The sequence below is a fragment of the Macaca fascicularis genome, chromosome 3 (genome assembly GCF_037993035.2).
Source record: "Macaca fascicularis isolate 582-1 chromosome 3, T2T-MFA8v1.1".
Classification (NCBI taxonomy): domain Eukaryota; kingdom Metazoa; phylum Chordata; class Mammalia; order Primates; family Cercopithecidae; genus Macaca; species Macaca fascicularis.
In genome coordinates, this window is record NC_088377.1 from 152,490,082 (window position 1) to 152,512,465 (window position 22,384).

The 22,384-nt window shown below is 34.8% G+C and overlaps 1 protein-coding gene across 12 annotated transcripts in view; it reads right to left on the reverse strand.

Annotated features, from left to right (window-relative positions):
* Positions 1–22,384, reverse strand: part of IMMP2L (inner mitochondrial membrane peptidase subunit 2) — an 872,645-nt gene that overhangs the window by 282,716 nt on the left and 567,545 nt on the right. For all 12 annotated transcript variants that reach the window (XM_045387477.3, XM_005550543.5, XM_065542471.2 and 9 more), the window contains one exon: positions 7,702–7,767. In XM_045387477.3, coding sequence (XP_045243412.1) covers positions 7,702–7,767 — 66 coding nt within the window. The remainder of the gene's footprint in view (positions 1–7,701; positions 7,768–22,384) is intronic.

Genomic DNA, 22,384 nt, shown 5'->3' on the forward strand with positions numbered 1-22,384 from the left:
GTTTCTTTTCATATCTCCCTCCTTTCAGGACAGAAACCATCTCTAATTATTAATCTACCAAAAATGACATAAATGACTGCATGATCTTCAAGAAGAGAGCCATGTGGATACATTGGCTTCTATTATTCAGAGCTACTGCACCAATCATTAAAAAAAAGAAGTTATTAAACAAGCATCATTTGTAGTTTTACTGGGGTAAACTCAATTTAGTTCTGTTTTTCTTCTTATAAAGATTCATCGTTTGCTAGAACCCAATATGATTCAGCCAGCTATGATAGGCTAATATTGATTTCCACATCTTCAATAGTACATTTAAAATAAACAGGCTTTGAAATGTTTAATTTCTAGTGACAAATGGATTTTTTTGCTAATACCAGAAAGTTGTTTTCAATAAATTAGGGTGTTTTGACATTTTACAATACAGTCTTTAGACTCAAAGACAAATTATCATTTAAATATTTTGCAGTGAGAGAAGACTCATGATTCTCTATCTCAGATTACTCTGCAATATCAATACTAGTTAAAGAAAGCCTTGTGCTGGACTCACCAGCACAAAATGACTGCGTCACGAGCAGGACACACTTCTTGACAACAGCATTGATCCTGCCCTGCCTGATTCCTCCCTGGAGCCGAGAAGTGATTCTGTTTTCTATGAACGCTTCTTGGAATTTTCCTAAACAGTCAGGCCCATGAACTAAACAAAATCCAATTATGTAAAGTGATTTATAAAGCAGATTACATTTCTTTAGCAGGGTAACCATTTGTCTCAGTTTGTCTTGGCAGTCCCAGTTTACGTTAAGTCCCTCATGTAATAATGAATTCATCTTTTTTCATTCTCAAAGTGTCCTAGTTTAGATGATAAGTTATATGGTCATCTTCTTCACTAGGGACTAAAAAGAGTCCATTCCCTTACTTCATTGAGGTTGCTAACCACATGAAGCCCGAGATTCCAAAATCTATAAAGTGGTATTTCACCAAGAGAGAAGAAAAATGATGCTGGACTTCATTTCTGACTGGGCAGAGAAGATCCATGAAACAGAAATACAAGTGTCCCAATAAAAACACTGATGCCTTAACAATTTCCATTGTGGCCGCCTCACATTGACTTGCTGGAGTCTAGTGCTTTGCGTTCATTTCATGCTTTTCTAAAACAATGCTTCTATTTGAGTCATAACAAATTAATAAGAAAAAGCAATTAACTAAAAACAGTATTTCGGTGGAACTAATGGGTCTAAGTATTAGTAGAATCAGCTTATTTTTACTGTTGGATGTTATAGATAAGCATACCCATTTGGGTCAACGTTATGAAAATGACTGCATTCCTAGCTAAGAGATCCAGAGAATCAAGCAATTGCCTTGTGATTTTAATCAACGCTGACATCAAGGTAGAAAGTTCACCCTCCCCCTGCCCCCGAATCTCAATTTTTACAACATTTATTTGTAAATTCAGCTGAATTCTCTGAAAAAGTACTTCCAGGCTACTTTTTGCCTTGTCTATATAATCATAATGACTGTGACTATAAATAACATAACTACTTTTATCTGAGTCATTTAAAATAACAAATAAAAGTATCATGCATGTCATAAACAAGGATACAACTCTTTCTACAAGAAGCTAGATATTATTTTCTCAAGAGAAAAACACTTTGACCAATGGTTTGAGTCAGATTATCCCCCTTTAGTCTATTCTCCAAGCAGTAGAAGGAGTGATTCTTTAAAAATGCCAATCAGATCATACTGCTCCATGGCTCACCATCCTTCTAAAATGAATCCAAAGTCCTTTCTAGGACCCACAAGGCTCTGAAAACCTCTCAGATCTAATCTTACTTCAGTTTCCCTCCTTCAGTAAAGTCCCAACCATGCTGGCTTCTTGTACTTCCTTGAACTCACATATCCATCTTAGGTTTGCATTTGTTATTCCTTTGGTTTGAACTCTCCCTTCCTCAGACATTAGTATGACTCTTTCCCTGTCGTCCTTAATTTATGAGTCTCTTCAAACATCTTTTTGTTACGGAAGTTTTCAGTGAACATCTTACAGCCCCAGATCTTTACTATCTCTCTCTAAGCCCTTTTCTACTTTATTTTTCTTCATAGCACGTCTTACCCATGACATTGCATTATGTCTTATATATTTGTTTATTGTCTGCTTCTAACCACTAGAATGTAAGCATCATGAGGGCAGGGACACTGTCTCTTGTGTTCATTTATGTCTTTCCAGTATCTAGACCACGTGCTTATTAAATGAATGGCACTAAGGTCTATGGTCAGTGAACTGATTAAATGAAATTTAAACTGATCACCCAAAAGTAATTTCAAAATTTGTGTTAAAATGTTTTACCCTGTAAATCTGAAGTCCAAAATTTCCCCATTGCACATGACCTTTAAACTAATTTTCTCTAAAACAGTTTTTCATGCTGTGTTGATGAGAGTATAAATGTACACAAACCGCTTGAGAGGAAAATCTGGCAGCATATACTGGAACTAAAAATAACAACCACAAAAACAACAACAACAACAAACTTGACCCAATATTTCCACTTTTAGGTATCTATTCTACAAAAATAAATACACAAGTGTACAAAGGTATGTATGCAAGGATGTTCATTAAAGCATTTTGAGTTTTATAAGCTTGTGTTATTTCCGTAATTTAAAACAAATCTTTAGAAGAAGTTGATTTTCCCCAGACAGTAATGTCAAAGCAACTCTAGGGAGAGCATATTACAGTTTTATTGAAACGTTTTAAAAGGTAACGCTGAGCAAAGTGACTGCTAATTGTAATGCCCCGTTCTGGGATGTCTCATCTTATCTGTCATACCAACAAGCCCTTACCAACAGGTTCCTTATAAGTACAAGGTGTGCAGCAGATGACTGCTCTACCTAGACACAGCTGACAGGACCAGGGAAGGATGCCTACCCCAAAGGCAGTCGATCAACTGGTTGACCAGCCGTCTGTCAGGTGGACAGGTCCCAGATCTAAATCTCAAAGGGCGACACTCAGACTTCTCTCAGATAATTTAGAGATGAGGCACATCCAAGAAGTCAGCAATTGGTGGTGGAGCAAAAGCCAGCCAAAACACAAATAGGCAAAGGCAATGTGCAAAGGGGGCAAAGGGGGATGAAAGTGACAGAAAATGGAAGTCCTGCAACACTGTCATTCCCATTCTGCAGTAAAGATAGGCTGAGCCTTGGCTCCTACTGCCCTACTTCCCCAGATACCCTTAAGTGCTCTTTAAGCTATATTTCACTACATAGCTACTTTTGCTACCTAAAGGAGTGTAACTACCAGAATATTAAATGGAAGATTCTATTACTCCTTCGATTAATCCTTCAATGGGTCTAACCTACTACTGAAACCTACAGTAAGTATAAATAAGTCCTAAAAAATGAGACTGTTTCCTTGATCATTTTATGAAATATCAAATTCTTTCCAAGAAAATATTTTAGTTTAGCTCACCAACTGGGTAATCCAGTAATATCCAGAGGAAAGATGAGACTAAAAAATCCACATCACAGACCAGAGCACCTTGCCTGTCACAAGTCAGGGGACCAGTAGACTAATGGTTTTTAGTAGTCAACAGCATATTTTTATAATTTTTTAATATACTCTGGCATTTTAAAAAAATGAGTCACAGAGAAAAGAAGTACGCACATCAGTAAATAATATTCTATTCCCTAAATACCCCTTAGCATTTGACACTGTTAGAAAATCATTATAGGAATATATGTATTCAATTATTAATATAAAATCCAGGAAGCCAAGGATCTTCAGGTGCCAAAGTTTCAAAGGGAAAGAAGTTTTTAATTTTCTTTAAAAACATCAAACACTGAAAAATGATTATTTTTTGAATCAATTATCAAGTAGTTTTAGAGCCCACATGGTTGGAAGGTCCTTTATTTATGTTTTTCATTTTTCCATGATAGAGGTGTACCAAAGGGGGACAGAGAGAGCCACATGACCCTGGTGTCAATTCGCAGACTTTGCACGTGGACTGCAGCAGTGGAAAGAGAGGGTGTAGATCTTTCACATTTTCCAACTCCTGTTCCCTCGACTCCCAGCCTTGCATCATTAACCCTTGCTCTGGCTCTGGTTCTGCTGTAAACCCAATATTTACATGTGCTGAGGAAAGCAACTTGTACTTTTTCCTCAGAAAGGTCTGTTGTAGGATTTCTGATTACACAAAGCTTTTTATGTCTGATCAAGCTTTGCAGTTTCACATTGTTGACTGTTCAGCTAGCGACCAATAATGACCCATCTGAGTTAAAAGCTGTGTTGTCTTTGGATTATAATATAAAATGGATCCCTTGGTATTCCTAATTCTGCTAGATTGCTTTATGTAGATGAAATTTTTGCCTGCTTTGGTGCCACATTCTTTTGGGTTTTAAAAATAGCTTTATTAAGATACAATTCATATAACACAGAATTTATCCATTTAAAATGTACAACTCAATGTTTTTAGTATAGTATATTCACAGAGTTGTGTAATCATCACCACAATCTAATTTTAGGACATTTTCATACTCCCCCAAAACAATAAAAACCTTATACTCATTCGCAGTAACTCTCACTCCCCCTCTTCCATGCCTCTGAGAATCGCGAATCTATTTCTGTTTCTAGGAATCTGCCTATTCTGGACCTTTCATATAAATGGAATCATACATGTGTGGTCTTCTGTGACTGGTTTCCTTCACTTAGGATAATGTTTTCAAGGGTTGCTGACATTCTTTGAATGGGATTTGCATCATACCTATACACTGTTTTTCAAATTCTAAAAGTGTATTTTGGATATTTGTGATGTATATCAAATGGCTTTCTAAATGTACTGCTCTTCCCAGTTTCTGCCACAAAGCAAAAGGCTGGATAGGCTCTTGGGGGAAAAAAAAAAAAAAAAAAAAAAAGTCACCAACTTCGTCTAGTTTAGAACATACATTCTATAAGAAATGATAACTAAGTTATTTTATACTAATAGACTTAGACCTGACTAAATCATAGCATTATATATCCTCCCCCAAATGCTCACTCCATTAAAATAATCAAAATCAAATAACCTCTTATAACTCAAAATATAAACAACCCAATACAAAATGTGCAAATAATCTGAATAGTTATTTCACCCAAAAAGAGACATGAATGGAAAGTATGCACATGAACAGATACTCAGTATCACTAGCCTTCAGAGAAATGCAATTCAAAATCACAATGAGATTCTATTTCTCACCCACTAGAATGTCTATAATAAAAAATATTCACAATACCAAGTGCTGGCAAGGATGTAAAAAAACTAGATTCCTTATGCATTGCTGGCAGAACATGAAATGATACAGTCACTTTCTAAAATAGTTTGGCAGTTTCTTAAAATGTTAAACATGAACCTACCATAACACTCAGCATCCCACAGATACAGTTGTCCCTCTGTATTTGTGAGAGATTTGTTCCCACAAATATAGATACCAAAATCCCCCCACAGATACCAAAATCCACAGATGCTCAAGTTTCTTACATAAAATGATGTAGTATTTGCATATAACTATGCACAGCTCCCATATCCTTTAAATTATCTGTAGGTTACTTATTCCTAATACAATATAAATACTAATAAATATTTGTTTTACCACATTGTTTAGGGAACAATGATAAGAAAGTCTGTATTTTTTTTTTTCAGCACAGACACAACGATCCTTTGTTTTCTCTCTCTCTCTGGATATTTTCCATCTTCAGTTGGTTGAAACCAGGGATGCAGAACCCATGGATACAGAGGGCCAACTGTATACTCAGTAGAAATGAGAAAATATTTCCACTGAAAGACCCAGATGTTCATACAATACCTATAGAATTACTCATAATATCCCTACACTGGAAACAATCCTAATATGCATCAAGTTGTGAATGGATAAACAAAATGTGGTAAACCTATAAAATAGATTCTACTCAGGAATAAAAATAAACTCTAATAACATGCACAATATAGAGAAACCTAAAAAACATTGTTAGCAACAACAGCAAAAAAACACAGACACCAAAGACTGTATATTGTATAATTCCATTTAAATAAAATTTCTGGAGAAGGCTAAACTCTAGAGATTGAAATCAGACCTGTGGCTGTCTGGGGTTGGGAGTTAAAGCAGGAGTTTAGTGCAAATGGACAAGAGAGAACTTTTGAGGGTAACAGGTAAGAGAAGTGTTCAAAAACTAGATTGTTGTGGGGGTTGCACAATTGTATAAATTTATACTAAAACTCATTGAACTGTATATTTTAAATGGGTGAATTGTATGGTAAATAAATTATACCCCAACAAATTTTTAAAAGAGCTTCATTGATATCATGTAGGCTACTAATGAGCACTCAGTCCTGATGCGGAAATTGTTGCTATGAATTTCTACATCAATAAGTTCTCAAATTGTTTGGTATCAGGACTCCTTCACATTTTAGAAAATAATTGAGAATCTCAAAAAACTTTTATTTATGTGACTACTATTTACCAGTAATTACCACATTAGAAATTAAAATAGAAAATTGTTTTAAAATTTCATTTATTGATTCAATTTAAAATACCAATAATAAACCCTTACGTTAACAAAAAGAATAGAATTTAAATAAAAATTATAGTTCTTTTCCAAAAGCAAACAATAAATAGTAAAAATAATGATTTTTAAAAATATTTTTGAAAATATTTTTAGTTTCTGGCTTAATAGAAAAAAGCTGAATTCTCATATCTGCTCCTGCATTCAATCAATTCCAATATTATGCATCTGGAAAACTCCACTGTACACTCACAAGAGAATGAGAGTGAAAAAAGGTAAGTAACACCTTAGTATTATTAGGAAAGTAGTTTTAATCTCATAGACCCCCAAAGGGTCTTGGGGATCCCCTGGGATCCTCTGGCCATGCTGTGAGAAGTGCTGGCCTAAAATCTGCTCTAAAACTGATTGAGGTTCATTTTAGTGAGATTAATCAATACATACTATTATTAATACAAATACTTTAGGATCAAGTTTTTCTAAGAAAACAGGGTCAGAAAACTTCCTGAATGTAGTACTCAAAGCATTTTGGTTACCACATTGTATAGGCCTGGCTACAACTTGTTTAAAGAAAACGATCATAATAAGACATATCATGCCACACAGTATTTACTTGCTGAATGTCAACAATTTTTCTTGATTTATCAGCAAGTACAATAAATACAACAATACTAAAGGTTGCTTTAGTACACCTGATTGTTACAATCTTATCATCTAAAGCTTTCATTCTTGTCACTGATTCAGAAGTTTCTGTTTCATATCCTTTTCAGTTTTCTCCCATCTCGATGAGTACAAAAGAGTCCTCTTAGTTTCTGCATTTGCTTCTAAAATAATTAAATGTTCTTGAATTTTTTTAAATGAACCTTAACATCATAATCTTAAAATAGTAATGCTACTTTTAATATCTGATCAATAATAATTTAATGATCATTTTAGAATACACTGTTAATTCAAATTAATATTTATCCTATACTTCACAATTAAAGAATAACAATATGATCAGTAAGTTTATGCATTCCTTACAAGCTGAAAGGTTAATGATGCTCACTAAAGATGTACCAGCTCATTTGGAATGTCTCCAAAACTTTGGTCCTCTTTGACTTGAGATGTATTTCCCAAGTCATGTAGATAACAGAACTCTACATATTTAAAATTTGAACTCAGAAACAACAGTAAATACTTACCTGACAATATCGCCTTCAAGAGCAATCACTCTCTTAATGATCTTCTGTTCTGGGTTTTTAGGTGACCTAGAACAAGAAGATAACGTTATACAATCAGTTATGTCCATGTTGTTTTAGGAAAATGAAAAGAAATTCTACAACAAAATAGGCTACATTAAAGTCTTTACAGATTCCATTGCACTCCACGACATGACATCAGTCTCACTCGGGTTCCAAGTGATGGGAAGTGACTACTAAAGTAATTCTCATTTTTAATAAACTCTTGGGTGGGCGGGGGGAGCCATGTTGAAACTTTACAAAAATAAAAACTACAGAGGAATAAAAAATTTTCATATTAAGGAATAAAGTTTATTGTTAAATTATTATTGTTGTTAAAGATAGGTTTTGATAGGGTTTGCCTCTGTGTCCCCACCCACGTCTAAGTTTGAATGGTAATCCCCATGTGTAGAGGGAGGGGACCTGGTGGGAAGTGACAGGATTATGGGGTTGGTTTCCCTCAATGGCTTATGAGTGTGGCACTTTCCCTTCGCTTGCTCGCTCTCTCTCCTGCCACCATGAGAAGATGTGCCTCACTTCCCCGTATTCTTCTGCTATGATTGCAAGTTTTCTGAGGCCTTCGCAGCCATGTGGAAATGAGTCAATTAAACCTCTTTTTTTAAATAAATTATCCAGTCTCAGGTAGTATCTTTATAGCAGTGTGAGAACTACACAAGTACTTAGAGGAAAGAGGATTAGTACATAAGAAAATGCTTACGTATTTCTTTAAAATGATAACATCAGTTTTTTTTAAATTGCATTTAAAATTAAGAAAGGAGTTTTATTTAAATCCCATAAAAACACTGAAGATGTGAGGCATTTTCTTTAAAAAATAAAGAATTAGAGAACTTTTTGAAACTACATTTGGGTTTAGCCATTGATGATTATAGAATTCAGAGTGCTAAAACAGAGCTACTGACAGTTAAAATAAATGGACAGGTTTTGATATACTTAATACAGACATCATTTATTTCAAGCTACTTGATTATGGTAAATTTTCACTTACAGTAATACTATTTACTCTAAATAAACCTCTGCCTCTCCTGGTATATATACCCTATGCACTTCCTTTCCACACTGTGATAGGATTCATCTATGAGGTCAATAGTTTATGGTAAAACTGATGGTGCATCACTTTTGAGATTATGTTATAAAACAGACTTACAGGCTCTCCCTCGTTCTCTCCTTCTCCCTCTCCCCTCCTTCCTTCCTCTTTCTATTTTTTCCTCTCAAGTCTCTTTCATGGATCACTCTAGAAGTCTGGTCTGTCCTGAGGAGCCTAAGGAGAGACTGATGTGGTGAAGAAGGAAGGTCGGCTAACAGTCACATTAGTGAGCTTCAAAGCAGATACTTCAGTCAAGTCTTCAGAGACTGTGGCTCTGGTCAACAGCTTGACTGCAAATTCGTGAGAGACCCTGAGTCAGAACCACACAGCTAAGGTGCTTCTGGTTTCCTCACCCTCAGAAAATATGTGAGATAACAAACGTTTGTTGTTTTAAGATGCTAGACATTGGGGTAATTAGTCATGCAGCAATGGGTAACTCTATCTTAATATGGTCAATTTCCTGCCAATAACATTTTAAGGCTTTTAACAGACCCAGTTCAAGAAACATCTCATATATCACATAAATGATCATTTAATATGTGTTTCAAAATCACGCATAGATAAAAATATTTTAAATTCAAGTCACATTTTGAATTGAAGTACTTTTTAAAAGGAATGTAAATGCGCAAAAGCTGAAAAGATCAAATATATTCAAACTGTACATTTCATCAAAGGAAATGTGCACTTTCAATAAGATTTATATTTCACAATGTCTTGCAGAGAACATGAAATCATGTAAGCTAGTTGCATTTATGTGTAACAATTAGTTTCAGTTTTTCACTAACTTAATTTTTTTATTTTAAAATGAAATTTGATCAGAGTTTTGATTGGCCTCGTCCTTTTATTACATCAAGTAAATATTATGTTTCTACAACGTTCATGTCATTAATGTACAGCTGAAGTGAGTTGTATGCGCACATTCAAGCTAATGAAATTAAGGTACTCTCTGCAGGGTTACTCATAGACCTTTTAGAAAAGTGCCCCTCCCATGTCTCCTATTTTAAAAACTAGGAAAGCATAAAATATTATTCAGCCTCAGTGGTCATCAAATAATTGCATATTATAATAATGGGATATTAAAACACTTCCTTACTATGTTGACAAAGATGTACTACTACTAATAAAAATAAATTGTTGTTGGGGGATTAGCGACATTGATATTCTACATATAAAGTATTTGGTCATGTAACATGCCTTTCTATAAGACAATATCAAGATTTTATATTCTTTTAAACATAATAATGATACTTCTAGAAATTTACCCTAATGAGATGATTATGAATGTATGCAAAATTTTGGCTACATGGATAGTTAAAGCATTACTGTCTATTTTAAAAAAGAGAAAAATTCAACAAGAGCAGACAGGTTAAATAAACCATAGTTCACTCACATAATAAAATACTTTGCAGTCATTAAAAATAATGTTAGAGAAGAATATTTAGTGATATGGAACTATCAACAGAATGTATGGATTGAAACTGTATGTTAGAAAATATTTTTTGTTGCATGACTTCACATCTGTAATAGCAGAAAGAGAAATATGCATTCATTTTTACTGGGAACTGATCAAGAAGATTCTAAAACAAAAGGAAAAGGAAAAGTTCTGTGTGGATAAAAGCTTTCATACCCAGATTTTGGGTCCAGATTATTGGGATATCCTTTAGTGGATGACAACTATTTGTGTTACATGACATTACCCAGGAAGAAATACTCCAAGATAGGGTATAAGACCTGAACTAATTATCAAATTTACTGCCTAATATTGAGGTGAGACTAGCATTAATGAAATAATATAAAAAGCAACCCGTATCAGCGTAAAATATATTTTATGCCAACAATGTTTAAGCTTTTGAGATTCTTGAAAGGTATTCTATATTTTAAAATAATCTATATTTTAAGATCATGAGGCAAAATAGAGTATGCAAAGGGAGCTATCTATATCATTAAAGTCTTACAAATTACTACTTCAAATATGTCTATAAATTTTAATGTAATATTAAACTCATGAATCTAATCAAATAATTTCAAAACGAAAAATGCTATTATTAACATTAATTCCATTACTGCTTAAAATCTATATCTATATTTTAATCATTAGGCTGTTGAATGCATTACTTTGATGTAAGTAGAAGTGGTCAGAGAGTTATTACAGATTTACATCATGAAACTTATTAAACTTCTCTTTGTCTTAATTTTCTTGGCCACTTGCCTATCTCCTAGAAAATGTGAAGAATAACAAGTGAAGGATTATGCTTTACTTGAGGAATACAATGTATGCTCCCCAATAAATGCTAAAATTTACATTTAAATTTGTAAGTTTAGTGTTTTCATAATAAGCAATGTTTTACAATATTTATTTCTGGGATGTGGATTTTAAACATTCTGTTTTATGCTTATGATTTCATTGGGAAAGATTTCTCCAGAGACTTGGACGAGGAGCCTAAAATTGTTTCTTTACTGCATGAGTCTTAGCAGCTCTGTGTGGTATGGCAGAGAATGTCTCTAACTAGAACGGTTGCAGGTCAAGGAGTGGGGTCTAATGTAGATATAATAGAATTTCCAGTCTCTCTCACTAATTTTGTGTTCTTTTATGTTCCCAAAAGATTATAATTTTCACCCTGTTGAGAGCACTTGAAAGCTACTTTGGCATACTCAGGAGACCCCTCGTGTATTGTGGGGATGGAGAGATTAGCATATGTCCCACCTTCTCTTTTCCTGACCACCCCCGCCCTGATCCTGGTGTCACACAGATACCTTAACCCTGGGTCTAAGCATTCTCTTTTCCCATTTATGATAAAAATTGTAAAACCTCCCTCTGTGACTTGGGTAGATTTTTATATTCATATGGTTCAGAATTGGCCCAGATTATCACAGAATTAGAAGTAACCTTAGCCACAATCTAATGCAATCACTGACCCCTTAAAAATACCACCAGGTACTGGACACTATTTGCATTGCATATATCCCAGTGAGGTCTAAATCTAATGCTTTATTATTGAGGTGAAAAGGAAAACTAATATTCTAGGAATGCCTCCTATTACAAGAGGATGTTTTTCACTATCCCTAAAGGATAAAGCATGCATTAAGCCACATAACTTTACATCATTATAATTTTAAAAATGTATGTTTTTCTATTCTTTTATCATGAAAATAAGTAGAACGAAAAGTCCACTCAACACAATGATAAAAAGTGTTATCAAATGATAGCTTATGACTTCCTTTCCCTGTTACACTTGAAAAATGTTGCCAGAGTTTAGCATGGTTTTCACAGTGGCTAGAGCTAAAAGGCTTTGCAGTATATCTAGCTCTTCCTCTGCCACTTTTAATCTTTCTCATTCTCTATTACCCAAATTTTCCACTTGGTGACCATGTGATGGTCCTCCTGTGCCCTGCAAATCCATGGACTGGAGAAAAATGGAAACACAGTCTTGCTGTTACTAGTCCTCTCTGCTGTAAGTGAACCGCTCCCTCTAGGCAAGCTATATAACCTGTCTGGGTCTCATTTTCAGGAAGATAAGATTAGATCAGAAATCCTCAACCAGTAGTCAGACCATCATATCTGGCTTATAGAAGTATTTTATTTGATTCATGCATTTAAAAAAAAATCTTGAGCTAGCTAAGCAAATAGGAGACGTCATATAAATTTATTTCTCTTGAAAAAATAGGTAGATCTGGCAACCCAAGTAGCACATTCTTGCATGAGAAAAGTCCACTGGAGGCTGGGTGCGGTGGCACATGCCTGTAATCCCAGCAGTTTGGAAGAATAAGGAGGATGGATGGCTTGAGCCCAGAAGTTCGAGACCAGCCTTGGGCAACATGGTGAAACCCTGTCTCTACAAAAAATACAAAATTACCCAGGCACGCTGACATGTGTCTGTAGTCCCAGTTACTGAGGAGGCTAAGTTAGGTGGATTGTTCGAGTCCAGAGAGTGCAGGCTGCAGTGAGCCATGTTGACGACAGTGCACTCCAGCTTGGGCAACAGAGTGAGACCCCGTCTCAAAAAAAAGTCCATTGGAACTGAGAAGCAGATGATTTGCCAGTCCCGCCAGCTTGTTTCACAAACGTGTAGTACCTGAGGACATGAGTCTAGAAATCTTGAAAAATTTTCCTAGCTAGAGCATCATGTAAATAGTGAGAAAAAACGCATAAAAGCTCTAGCAGGAATTCTAGCATATTGTAGGTACTCAGTAAATTTTAGACATCCCTTCCTATAATAAATTCATAAAGGAGATCAATTAACTGGGTCTAAGACAAGAGTTCCAATCCTTTTTGAAGACTTACATGGATAGACTATTTTTTAAACCCTCTATTAAAACAATTTTCAGGTTCTGTTGCATTGGAGAACAAGAAAAGCATTGTAAAGGTTTGGTCAAATTTTATTACATCATTAGCTGAAGAAACACCAAAACTAAATATAACTGAATCCATATTGAAAAGCACAGGTTTATTTTAAATTAGGTAGGTATTATCTGTAAAATCAAGATAGAAATAAATAATTTTTAGTTTTGGATTCTGTACACTTGCTTCACTATCAGTAGTGTGAACTTTGTACATATTGCCCCATTTTTAATGGTTCATTTTTAAAATTCAATAGTTTCATGAGTTAGTACTCTCAAAATTTTTATGTAGGTCAGTAGTATTTCAGCTACCTTTATCCCCTTGTTGACTTCTCTTTGTATCACGTAAATCTTCCAAAATTAAACAAAAGAAACTATAGACTTTAGTTGTTCTTTGGATTCATTCTTGAAATCCTCTCAAGCACAGAGCTTATAACTTCAGATGTAATTTCAGAGAATGATATATGTATATACAATCCCTAACAATCACTTTTGCCCTGATATCCCAGAGAATGCTCCCAACCAAGAGCCTCATTACTGGCAAAATGACGTACAGATGAGGTGGCAAGAACCCATGTTAATGTTTCGAATTTGTCTTACTTTCTAGAAGGGGAAGGAAAGATCGTGGGAAGGGAACCCTCAGACAGGGGAAGAAGATTTTTATGTGTTTAGAAAACTTTAATGAAAATAGAGTCAAATTTCAAGCTATGCGACCTACACAGTCTCATTTTGTGGGGTGGGGATGGTATAAGAAAGGATGGTTTATCTATATTGGCCAATCTCTCAGAGCATACCCTACCTGACTCAGGCTGCTAGGCAGCAATAGAATCTTTCAGGACATTGGAGAGATTCCAGTTGGGTTTCTAGTGACCTAGGAATGCAGCAGCAGAAATATCACCTTTATGTTTCAGATTTATCTTCTACCAATTCCTTACACAGGAAAATGTATTTTAACAGTACTGATGAAACAAAAAAAGAATGAACTTTAAAGAACTGAATTGTTGTTTATTGATAAAAAGTGTTCTTGGTTAAATGTAAGAATTATTTCACTTTCACCAAATGTGATTAGGATAAATTTAATAAGCAAATAGTGACAACTGGTCTTATTAGTGAATCAGCCTTGATTATGTAAAATCAATTAAATTTGTATTTATGACTCTAACTTCTATAATTGAAAAGAGCTGTGTAATTGAGTATTTTTGATCCTGAAAAACAAATGCCTTCATTTAACTATGAAAAATTTAAGGAATTTGGTATAATCATAACAATAAATTAATTTCCAACAATGTTTGTTAACTAAAGCATTTCAAAACACAGATCGTGCAATCTTCAGGTATTTAATATAATTACAATTTACCTCGCTGTCTAGAATAATTTGTATGTAAATGAATATACACAGCACAGAAACAATATATAGCACATATGTAAAATGTGTGTGTGTGCGCGCCCATGTATTCTACTGTGTAATATGGAGTTATGGCTTTTAAAGGAACTTTTGATCTATAAAGAAACTTCTGGTCATGAAAATTATATTCCGTAATTTGTAAACCTTGATTTTAATATATTGAATATGCTTAAAGTTGACAATATCTGTGGAAATGAAGGACATGAATGCTAACATAAATTTACATACTGACTATTCTTTCAATACAGAGTCCCAAATGCAGACCTTCATACAGAAGCACCACCATTCTGTTCTCAAAGATGGACATGCACTCAGAAACATTCTTCCCCCTTAGTCAAGCTAGGTTTTAACCCCCTATCCAAACTATCTCACTGAGTATGGCTTTGCATGGAATACCCCTTAAGGTCATGGAATCAAACAAAATTAACTGCTCTTCAAAGGAATAAGTCCATCAATCTAGACACATAACCCTGACACTTCAGTTAAGCTAACCAGCTTTAGACGTTCGGTTTCCATCAGGTTGAGAAATAGTACCACACATTTTTGGTAGGTTTGGAGGATATTCATACCACAAAACACCCTGAAAGAGCAAGCTATTTGTATTTTCTACATCAGACCATATCCATTGCCATCAATATGACACAGAGAAGGCAAACCAACTGAATTGCAGAATGAATACTAGTCTACAAGGACTGAGGTTAGGACCTTTAAGTCATTGTCCATGCAAAATATTAGAAGTACCTGTAGCCACCTGGAGAATATTATTGGAAGAATGGCACAAGGGTCAGCTTGTGCCCAACACAGCTTACTCGTCAGTTTCCCATGATGTTGGTGATACTGTAGGGTATGAGATGCCTAGCTTAGGGTAGAAAGTATCTTGGTAAAAGTGAAGAAAGTGAGCACAAGGCTAGTCTTGAGCATTTTACCTAGAGCATTTTATGGTTACCATATGATACTTTTTCAGGGCCAGGAAAGACACAGATGGGAATGGAGACATTTCAGTGGTTGCCAGCACTGGGGATTGTAAGTAAAGGAACCTTTACAGCCGAGATTTAGACAGGCTGACATGCCATCCCGTGGATGCCAGCAAGGAAAGGTGTCCATCAAGGTGCAGGGTCCCTCCCCTGATGCCATCACACTATAAATTTCTGGAGCTTAGATGTTGTTCTGACAAGATGAAGAACTATAAACAGACTTAATTTGTCTCGAATTGCCTCAGAAAGCTCTTACGTTTACCCTGAATTGAAAAGCACTGTTTGCAATAGGACACTTAAGACTTGTTTGCAATAGGACACTTAAGACTTGTTTGCAATAGGACACTTAAAATCAGCAATGGCAAAATAAAGTTATATATTTTTGCATACCTGATTTTTATGGCCTGAAAATTTGTATCCATTCCATTGTCTTTACTCTATTGCATATATCTTTTGATTAATATGCTTTCTAGTGACAATTGAGATATGCATTATTAATGTTTAAACTGTGCTACTGGATTCAAAATTTCCTAGTAAAACTGAGTTAGGTGTACGTGTGGGGAGAGGTAAGATGCCACATAATCAATGATACTATTCTAATTTCTCAAAAACTCACTCTCCTGGAGAATGTTGACAGTGTGGAGGTTAGAACACAAGTAGAATATGAAGTATCCTGACACATTTCTGTTCTAACCTTGTTGAACTTATTAATTTTTGAAATACAATGCTATTGTTTTGCAGAAGAGCTCTCAGGCACCAGTAACTACATACAATTTACTCCTTTGAAAAGGTCAACTTTATGCCCCCAATTGTAGACTCGAATAATATTAGCAAATTGTTTCCAGAAAAAAAATACATGATGCTTGGGATTTTACAAAATCAACTCCACTAACCACCTCTAAAAACAGCATTATCATGTATTTGCTCAGCTTGACAGCCACTTATTCAGCTAGCTCCAGTTGCTATATTACCAGAAAATTTTTCTATTTATTTCATTTTCTGCTATTTATATTGCAATAACTTGTACTACGATAGTTTGTCAATGCTTTAAGTTAAATAATACTAAAATTAAATTAAATGTCTAACTCTTATTCTTAATGTTATGCATGTGTTTCTAGGTCTTCCAGTATTACCTTTTTCCTTTCTGCTGGATAAATTACATGGAGCTATAGAGAGGGTGAAAGAGCTAGAGAAAAGGCTTAATTTGGAAAGGATTTTTGGTAGCCGAGAATAAATGTCTTTTGGAGAAAGGAGGCAAGTTAAGAATGGCAAAATTTAGGTCAGGAGTTAAAAAAGACTGTGAGAGATCGTAAGGGAACTTTGGCAACAATAGAAGAAAAAAAGGGGAGATTTATTTCCAAGGACGAACAGAAGAAGTTATCTCATTAGGGTAAACCAAGCCAGACAGGTACAGAGCAGTGAGTAGACAGAAAAACACAGCCAGGTGAGTAAGAAGACAGAGTGCTGCCTATGGATTCCACAAAGAGAGCACAGAAGCACTGATTTGGAGAAGACAGATCTTCGAAGTTGCTATGTTAGGGTTCTACTCACTCAACAGGCACCTTAGAATGAGGGAAAGTTTGGTTATAATGCTGTTACTCACTCTTCCTATGTTTGTCCTTTCCCTTGTTAGCCTGAAAAACTTTTAATGTTTGTAAGAAAATGCAGAGGTCAAAATATTGCCAGTCAATAGAATAGAATGATGGTTGCCAGAGATTGTTGGTGGAGGTTGGGGGCAGAAATGGGGAGTGGCTGGTCAAAGGATAGATCTATTGTACAGTGTGGTGACTCTAGTCAATAATAATGTATTATGTACTTGAAAATTGCTAAGAAAGTAGATCTTCAATGTTCTCACCATACACACACAAAAAGATAAATATATGAGGACATGGCTATGTTAATTAGCTAGATTGAATCATCTCACAAGGTGTGCATATGCCAAATCACATTTTATACTGTAAATACATACAATTTTTATTTGCCAGTCATATCTTAATAAATCTGGGGAAGAATTCCTAGTTGCCCATGTTCTACACATAGAACACCAAAGAAATCACTTTCCAAAAATCATAACCATATCTCAACCTGTAATGCATCCTTTCAAGAAGGTAAAGATTCTGACCTGCTATTTTTAGTTGAGTGTACACAGTCAGCAATAACTATAAAATTTATTGAGGCATGTGTTTTTCATAAAAACCCTGAGTATGTTGAGGCTGCAATTTCTCTGAAGATTTACCTTTTTCTATTATTCTTTAGTACACACATCCTATAGCCACTTTTTTTCTAGTTCATAAAATCTTATTCCGAATAATTAGGTACCTGTTTAAAATGGAAACAGACCATGTCTGCCCACATGTGTTGTTCCTTGCAGGAAGCTGCTTTGATTCTAGGTTGAAAGACATTGATTAATGTGAGAAGGCTCGCCTGCTTTTCAGAGCATCGGTCCCCTAATTCTGTACACACACAAAATGGACTCTAATCTCTACAGCTGTCATGTTGATGCTCCTTGTGAGTTGTACATTTCACAGACTCTGAAACCATCATTCCACAGCTCAAACATGACCAACAGCTTTCTTCAAAGAAAGAGTGGGAGAGATTATTAAGGCAAAATGGGACCAAACCCTCATCTTCATGTGTGGACGAAATTTAAATGGGTCCTGATAGCTATGTGGTTCCCACAGCTGAAGCTTAATAAGTCTCTCCCAGACACAGGTATAAGAACAATTAATAGTCCTCAAATACCTCTACAATTGAGTAAAACAAGTCCAAATAGAATTAATGGAAATAATCTTTAACTGGTCTTAAATGTCTGTGGGTTAAATGTAAGAAGGAGGCTTTGATTTAAATAAAAGCAACTTCTCAGAAACATATGCTCACCACCCACCATTCTTCATCTGAATGGCACAAACTTGGGAATTTCGTTTCACTCTAACATGGGAGCTTTGCCAAGAGACATGGGCACAAACATCAGTGATTAAGAAAGATCTCCAGTATGAAATATGTGGGATCTAATCCGCATTAGAGTGGGTTTGTAGGCAACGGCACCATACTTTGGAATGACCACATGGATAGATATTTTGATTTACGTAACGGTGTTAAATTCTATTTAAAACTTTTAAATAGTCTAACCGTATTACCTCAAATAAAATGCCTTTCTGAAAAAGATATGAAATCAAGTAAATACTTCTCACAAAATCCTCTGATTCAGTTTCGTTTTAAAATATAGAGCCCCAAAGCCTTACTGATGCATACCATGTCTCTCCCACCCTTTATCAGTTCTTTCTCACCGCTGCCATCTGTTTGCCTTGCTTTTTCCAGCACAATGCCCATCCCTCCAGGCTGTTCACTGGCACTCAGATGTCTTCCTCTAATTCTTTACATCCCCATCCAAGAAATGTTCCAGGTCTTTTCCTATTCTTCCTCCCAAAGATTTTATTCAGCACCACCCTCTGTGTATTTTGGACACTTCTTCTCAGACATTATTTGTCAATTAGAAAATATGCAAGTTTGCTTTTGGCCTTCTATTTTAAACACAATTATTTACTGCTATCTTGTTTTATGTTACACACAGGAGAAAAATTTTGTAAACATCTAATCTTTTACAATTATAATTCCTTAAGTCCTTATAATTCCAGTCTTTAAAAATGTAAATGCAATGTCCAGAGGAGTCCTATGATAAATATGTAGATAATTCAAATGTTTCCAGAAGGATCCTATTTCATTTTTGTTAACTGTTAATATATATAAGCCTATCTATTCATAGTTACACTGATCTAATAACATGAACATTATCCTACTGCATAATTCTTAGTTATAGTTTAAAAACAGATATATAACATGAGTTTAAATAATAAAAGGAAAAGAAAGGAAAGTCAAAGTTATAACTCTATAGAGATAATAAGACAAAAGGTATGGCAAATGACCATTTGAATCTCTTTCAAGCTATTTTACTACCCTTCTAAATTAATATCTCATTTGAAATAGTTCCCAAAGTTCCAATCTAGTAACTTTCAAGTCAAAGACTCAGCTGTTTAGAATGCAGACTGTATCATGGCTGTGGCTATGTGTACTTGACCTCCTGCCTGTTAACAAAGAGACTCAATTAATTATTTGCTGTTTTGAATGGCTATTTCATTTCACCTCCACCTTTCTTTAAGTGTTGAAAGGCTCAATTGCTTTATCACCTTAACCTTAGCTTTGGAGAATGCATGCAGAATTTCTTAACTGCCAACTAATAAACTATCTTGATCCAGAAAGTTAATTTTCAGGAACCCAGCTTCTAGATGTCTTAGTGCTAGAGTCAGCTGAAGTAACATATTGACCCAGTGTCATATCACCTTCCAAGACAGTCTCTTTGTTCTGAATGGTGGCTTTGGTGCTAAGCTATTCCCTTCACACGAGCACCGCAATGATGATTATAGTGTCATAGTCACAGTTTTAGAAATCTTACCACACATAAAAAGTGAATGTTTTCGGTATTAATTAAAAGTATATAAACTAACAGTGTATCAGTTTTCGCAACTTACTTTTAGTCATATTAAACTCAGTAATATAATTTCGCATTCAAATACTGGAACATTAAACTAGAAGTAGAAAACAGCTTTGAAGTAAATGAGAAAGTGAATTTTTCTTTTTTTTAATGTATGGGCAGAGTAGAACTGATACCAATGATTATCTAAATGTGAAAAACTAACCACAACACCAAAACAAAGTCTGGAATTCATCAAGGTTTATATCAGATCTTTTGAATTTCTTTAGCCCTGATACTATGTAACATTTTTAAAATTCTCATTTGCTATGTATTTGCTTATCTATTTATATATTAATTCTGACTCTGTAAGTAGACCATAAGATGATATGAAGGTAGTGTTACCCTTCTCATTATATTCAGTCCTAAGTCAGTTACTTGCACTTATAAAAAACAAGTATTCATCTAGGTGATTCTGATGCAGGAAGTCTAGTCCACCTTTACAGGTACCGTTGGAAATGCTCACATGAAAATTCTATGAAATTCAGCATACTGGCTCCCTACATGTTCAATAAAGATATAGCCTTAAAGAAAAGCCATAATAGATTTTTTAAATGACCATGACAATACCGATTTTAAAACATGTACAAAAATCTAAAATTTCCCATCAGGGAAAAAACTCAGTATTCTAATTCCATATGTAATATAAACCTGGAATTGAATCTACAACTAGTATGAAGCATCATAACTCAAATAAGAAAGAGTAAGACATTCCATTTCCGAGATTTTTAAAAGAATATAAAAATCTCCTCAGATCAGGCAAAAATGACAGACAAACTGTGATTTAACAGAAAGGCTGTGGTGTTAGGGTACAGAAGAATTTATTTCTTATGGTCATTAATTCATTCAGCAAATACATGCTGAATGACAAGCAGGTGCCAGGTCCTCTACATGGTACTAGCTTACAAAACACATTTTATTACAATCAATGGCATGCATGTTTTTTAGGGTTCAGACCCAAATACTAGCTATATCACCTTGAGCAAGTCATTTAGCTATCTTAACATCTATTTTTTCATGAGTATAAAAGGATGACAGCAAATGTTACTGCTGATCCCCAATATTACTGTAGAGACTCCATGAGCTACTAAACATAAGCGGCCAAGCATCTGCTTTAGATAGAATGAGTCTCAGAATGAGATCATAAATTATAACGGAGAGTTCCATGGGTCCAATTCCTACTTTAAGTAGGAAAGCAGCTATAGTCTCAAACTAAAACCACAAAATGAACTTCTCGCTACTAAGATGACTACACAACATTTCTGTGAAGTCTGTGTTGTGGTTTATTACATCCAGTTAGCAATTCTGCCACCAAATAGCAAGCTTGACTCTACTTTCAAATAAATGCCAAATGACTTCTCTCTTTCCCTCCTTCCCTCCCTTCCTTTCTTTCTCGCTCTCTCTTTTTTCTTCTCTTCCTCTTTCCGTTCTTTCCTTTCTTTTTCCTTCTACCTGGCTTCCTTCCTTAGAACCTTCTTCATAAGAACATTTAAATAATTAAAGATAGTACAGATAGATTAAGCCACTTTTAGGCCCAGTAATCTGACAACTTTTTGCATTAGTTTATGAGCTGTTAAATTCGTAGCTAAATGTATTCATACTGGGAAATTTAATTGTTCCAGTAAAATGCGAAAGTTTCGTAAACCAATTTTGTGTGGAAAGTAGAGGAAATCTAATTGTTTCATCTATTGTGTATTTTAATTAATTGCTCCTCACGTAAAATTAGGTAACAAAATGAAAGCAATAATATTTTATTTAAAATGCCCAGGAAATTCCGCAAATAATTCACAGAACTTCCTTGAAAGCAAGCACAGTTAAAAAAAGTCTGAGGCATAACAGGTATTCAGAATAAGGCACTAGAAAGTTGAAAAATAACAGTATTAGTCCACTTTTTAGTCTCATATTCACTGTTTCAGTGTTTTCTTTTTAGGATGATGGACCATGCCACTTGTTAGTATATTTGTAGTCTTTTATTCTGAATACTTTAACTCTGACTTAATTATGTTAATATTTTAAAAGCGTGAAACAATTTTGCCTATATTTTACAACAAGAAAGATATGCCATAAACAAATGAATATTTCCCAAAAAGGCACAAATTGGATTGTTGGAACTGAGACCAGGACTATGATTGGAAATCTATCCATCTATTAACCACAACAATACATTGTAATTCCTTGTAGTGCCCATTACTATTTGCAATGTGGTTTCACTTAAAGAAAAATCAATACAAAGAAACACGTAAGTAACAGGAAAGAAAAATTGATGGTGACATTCTAAAATTATTTTCACCTTCTAA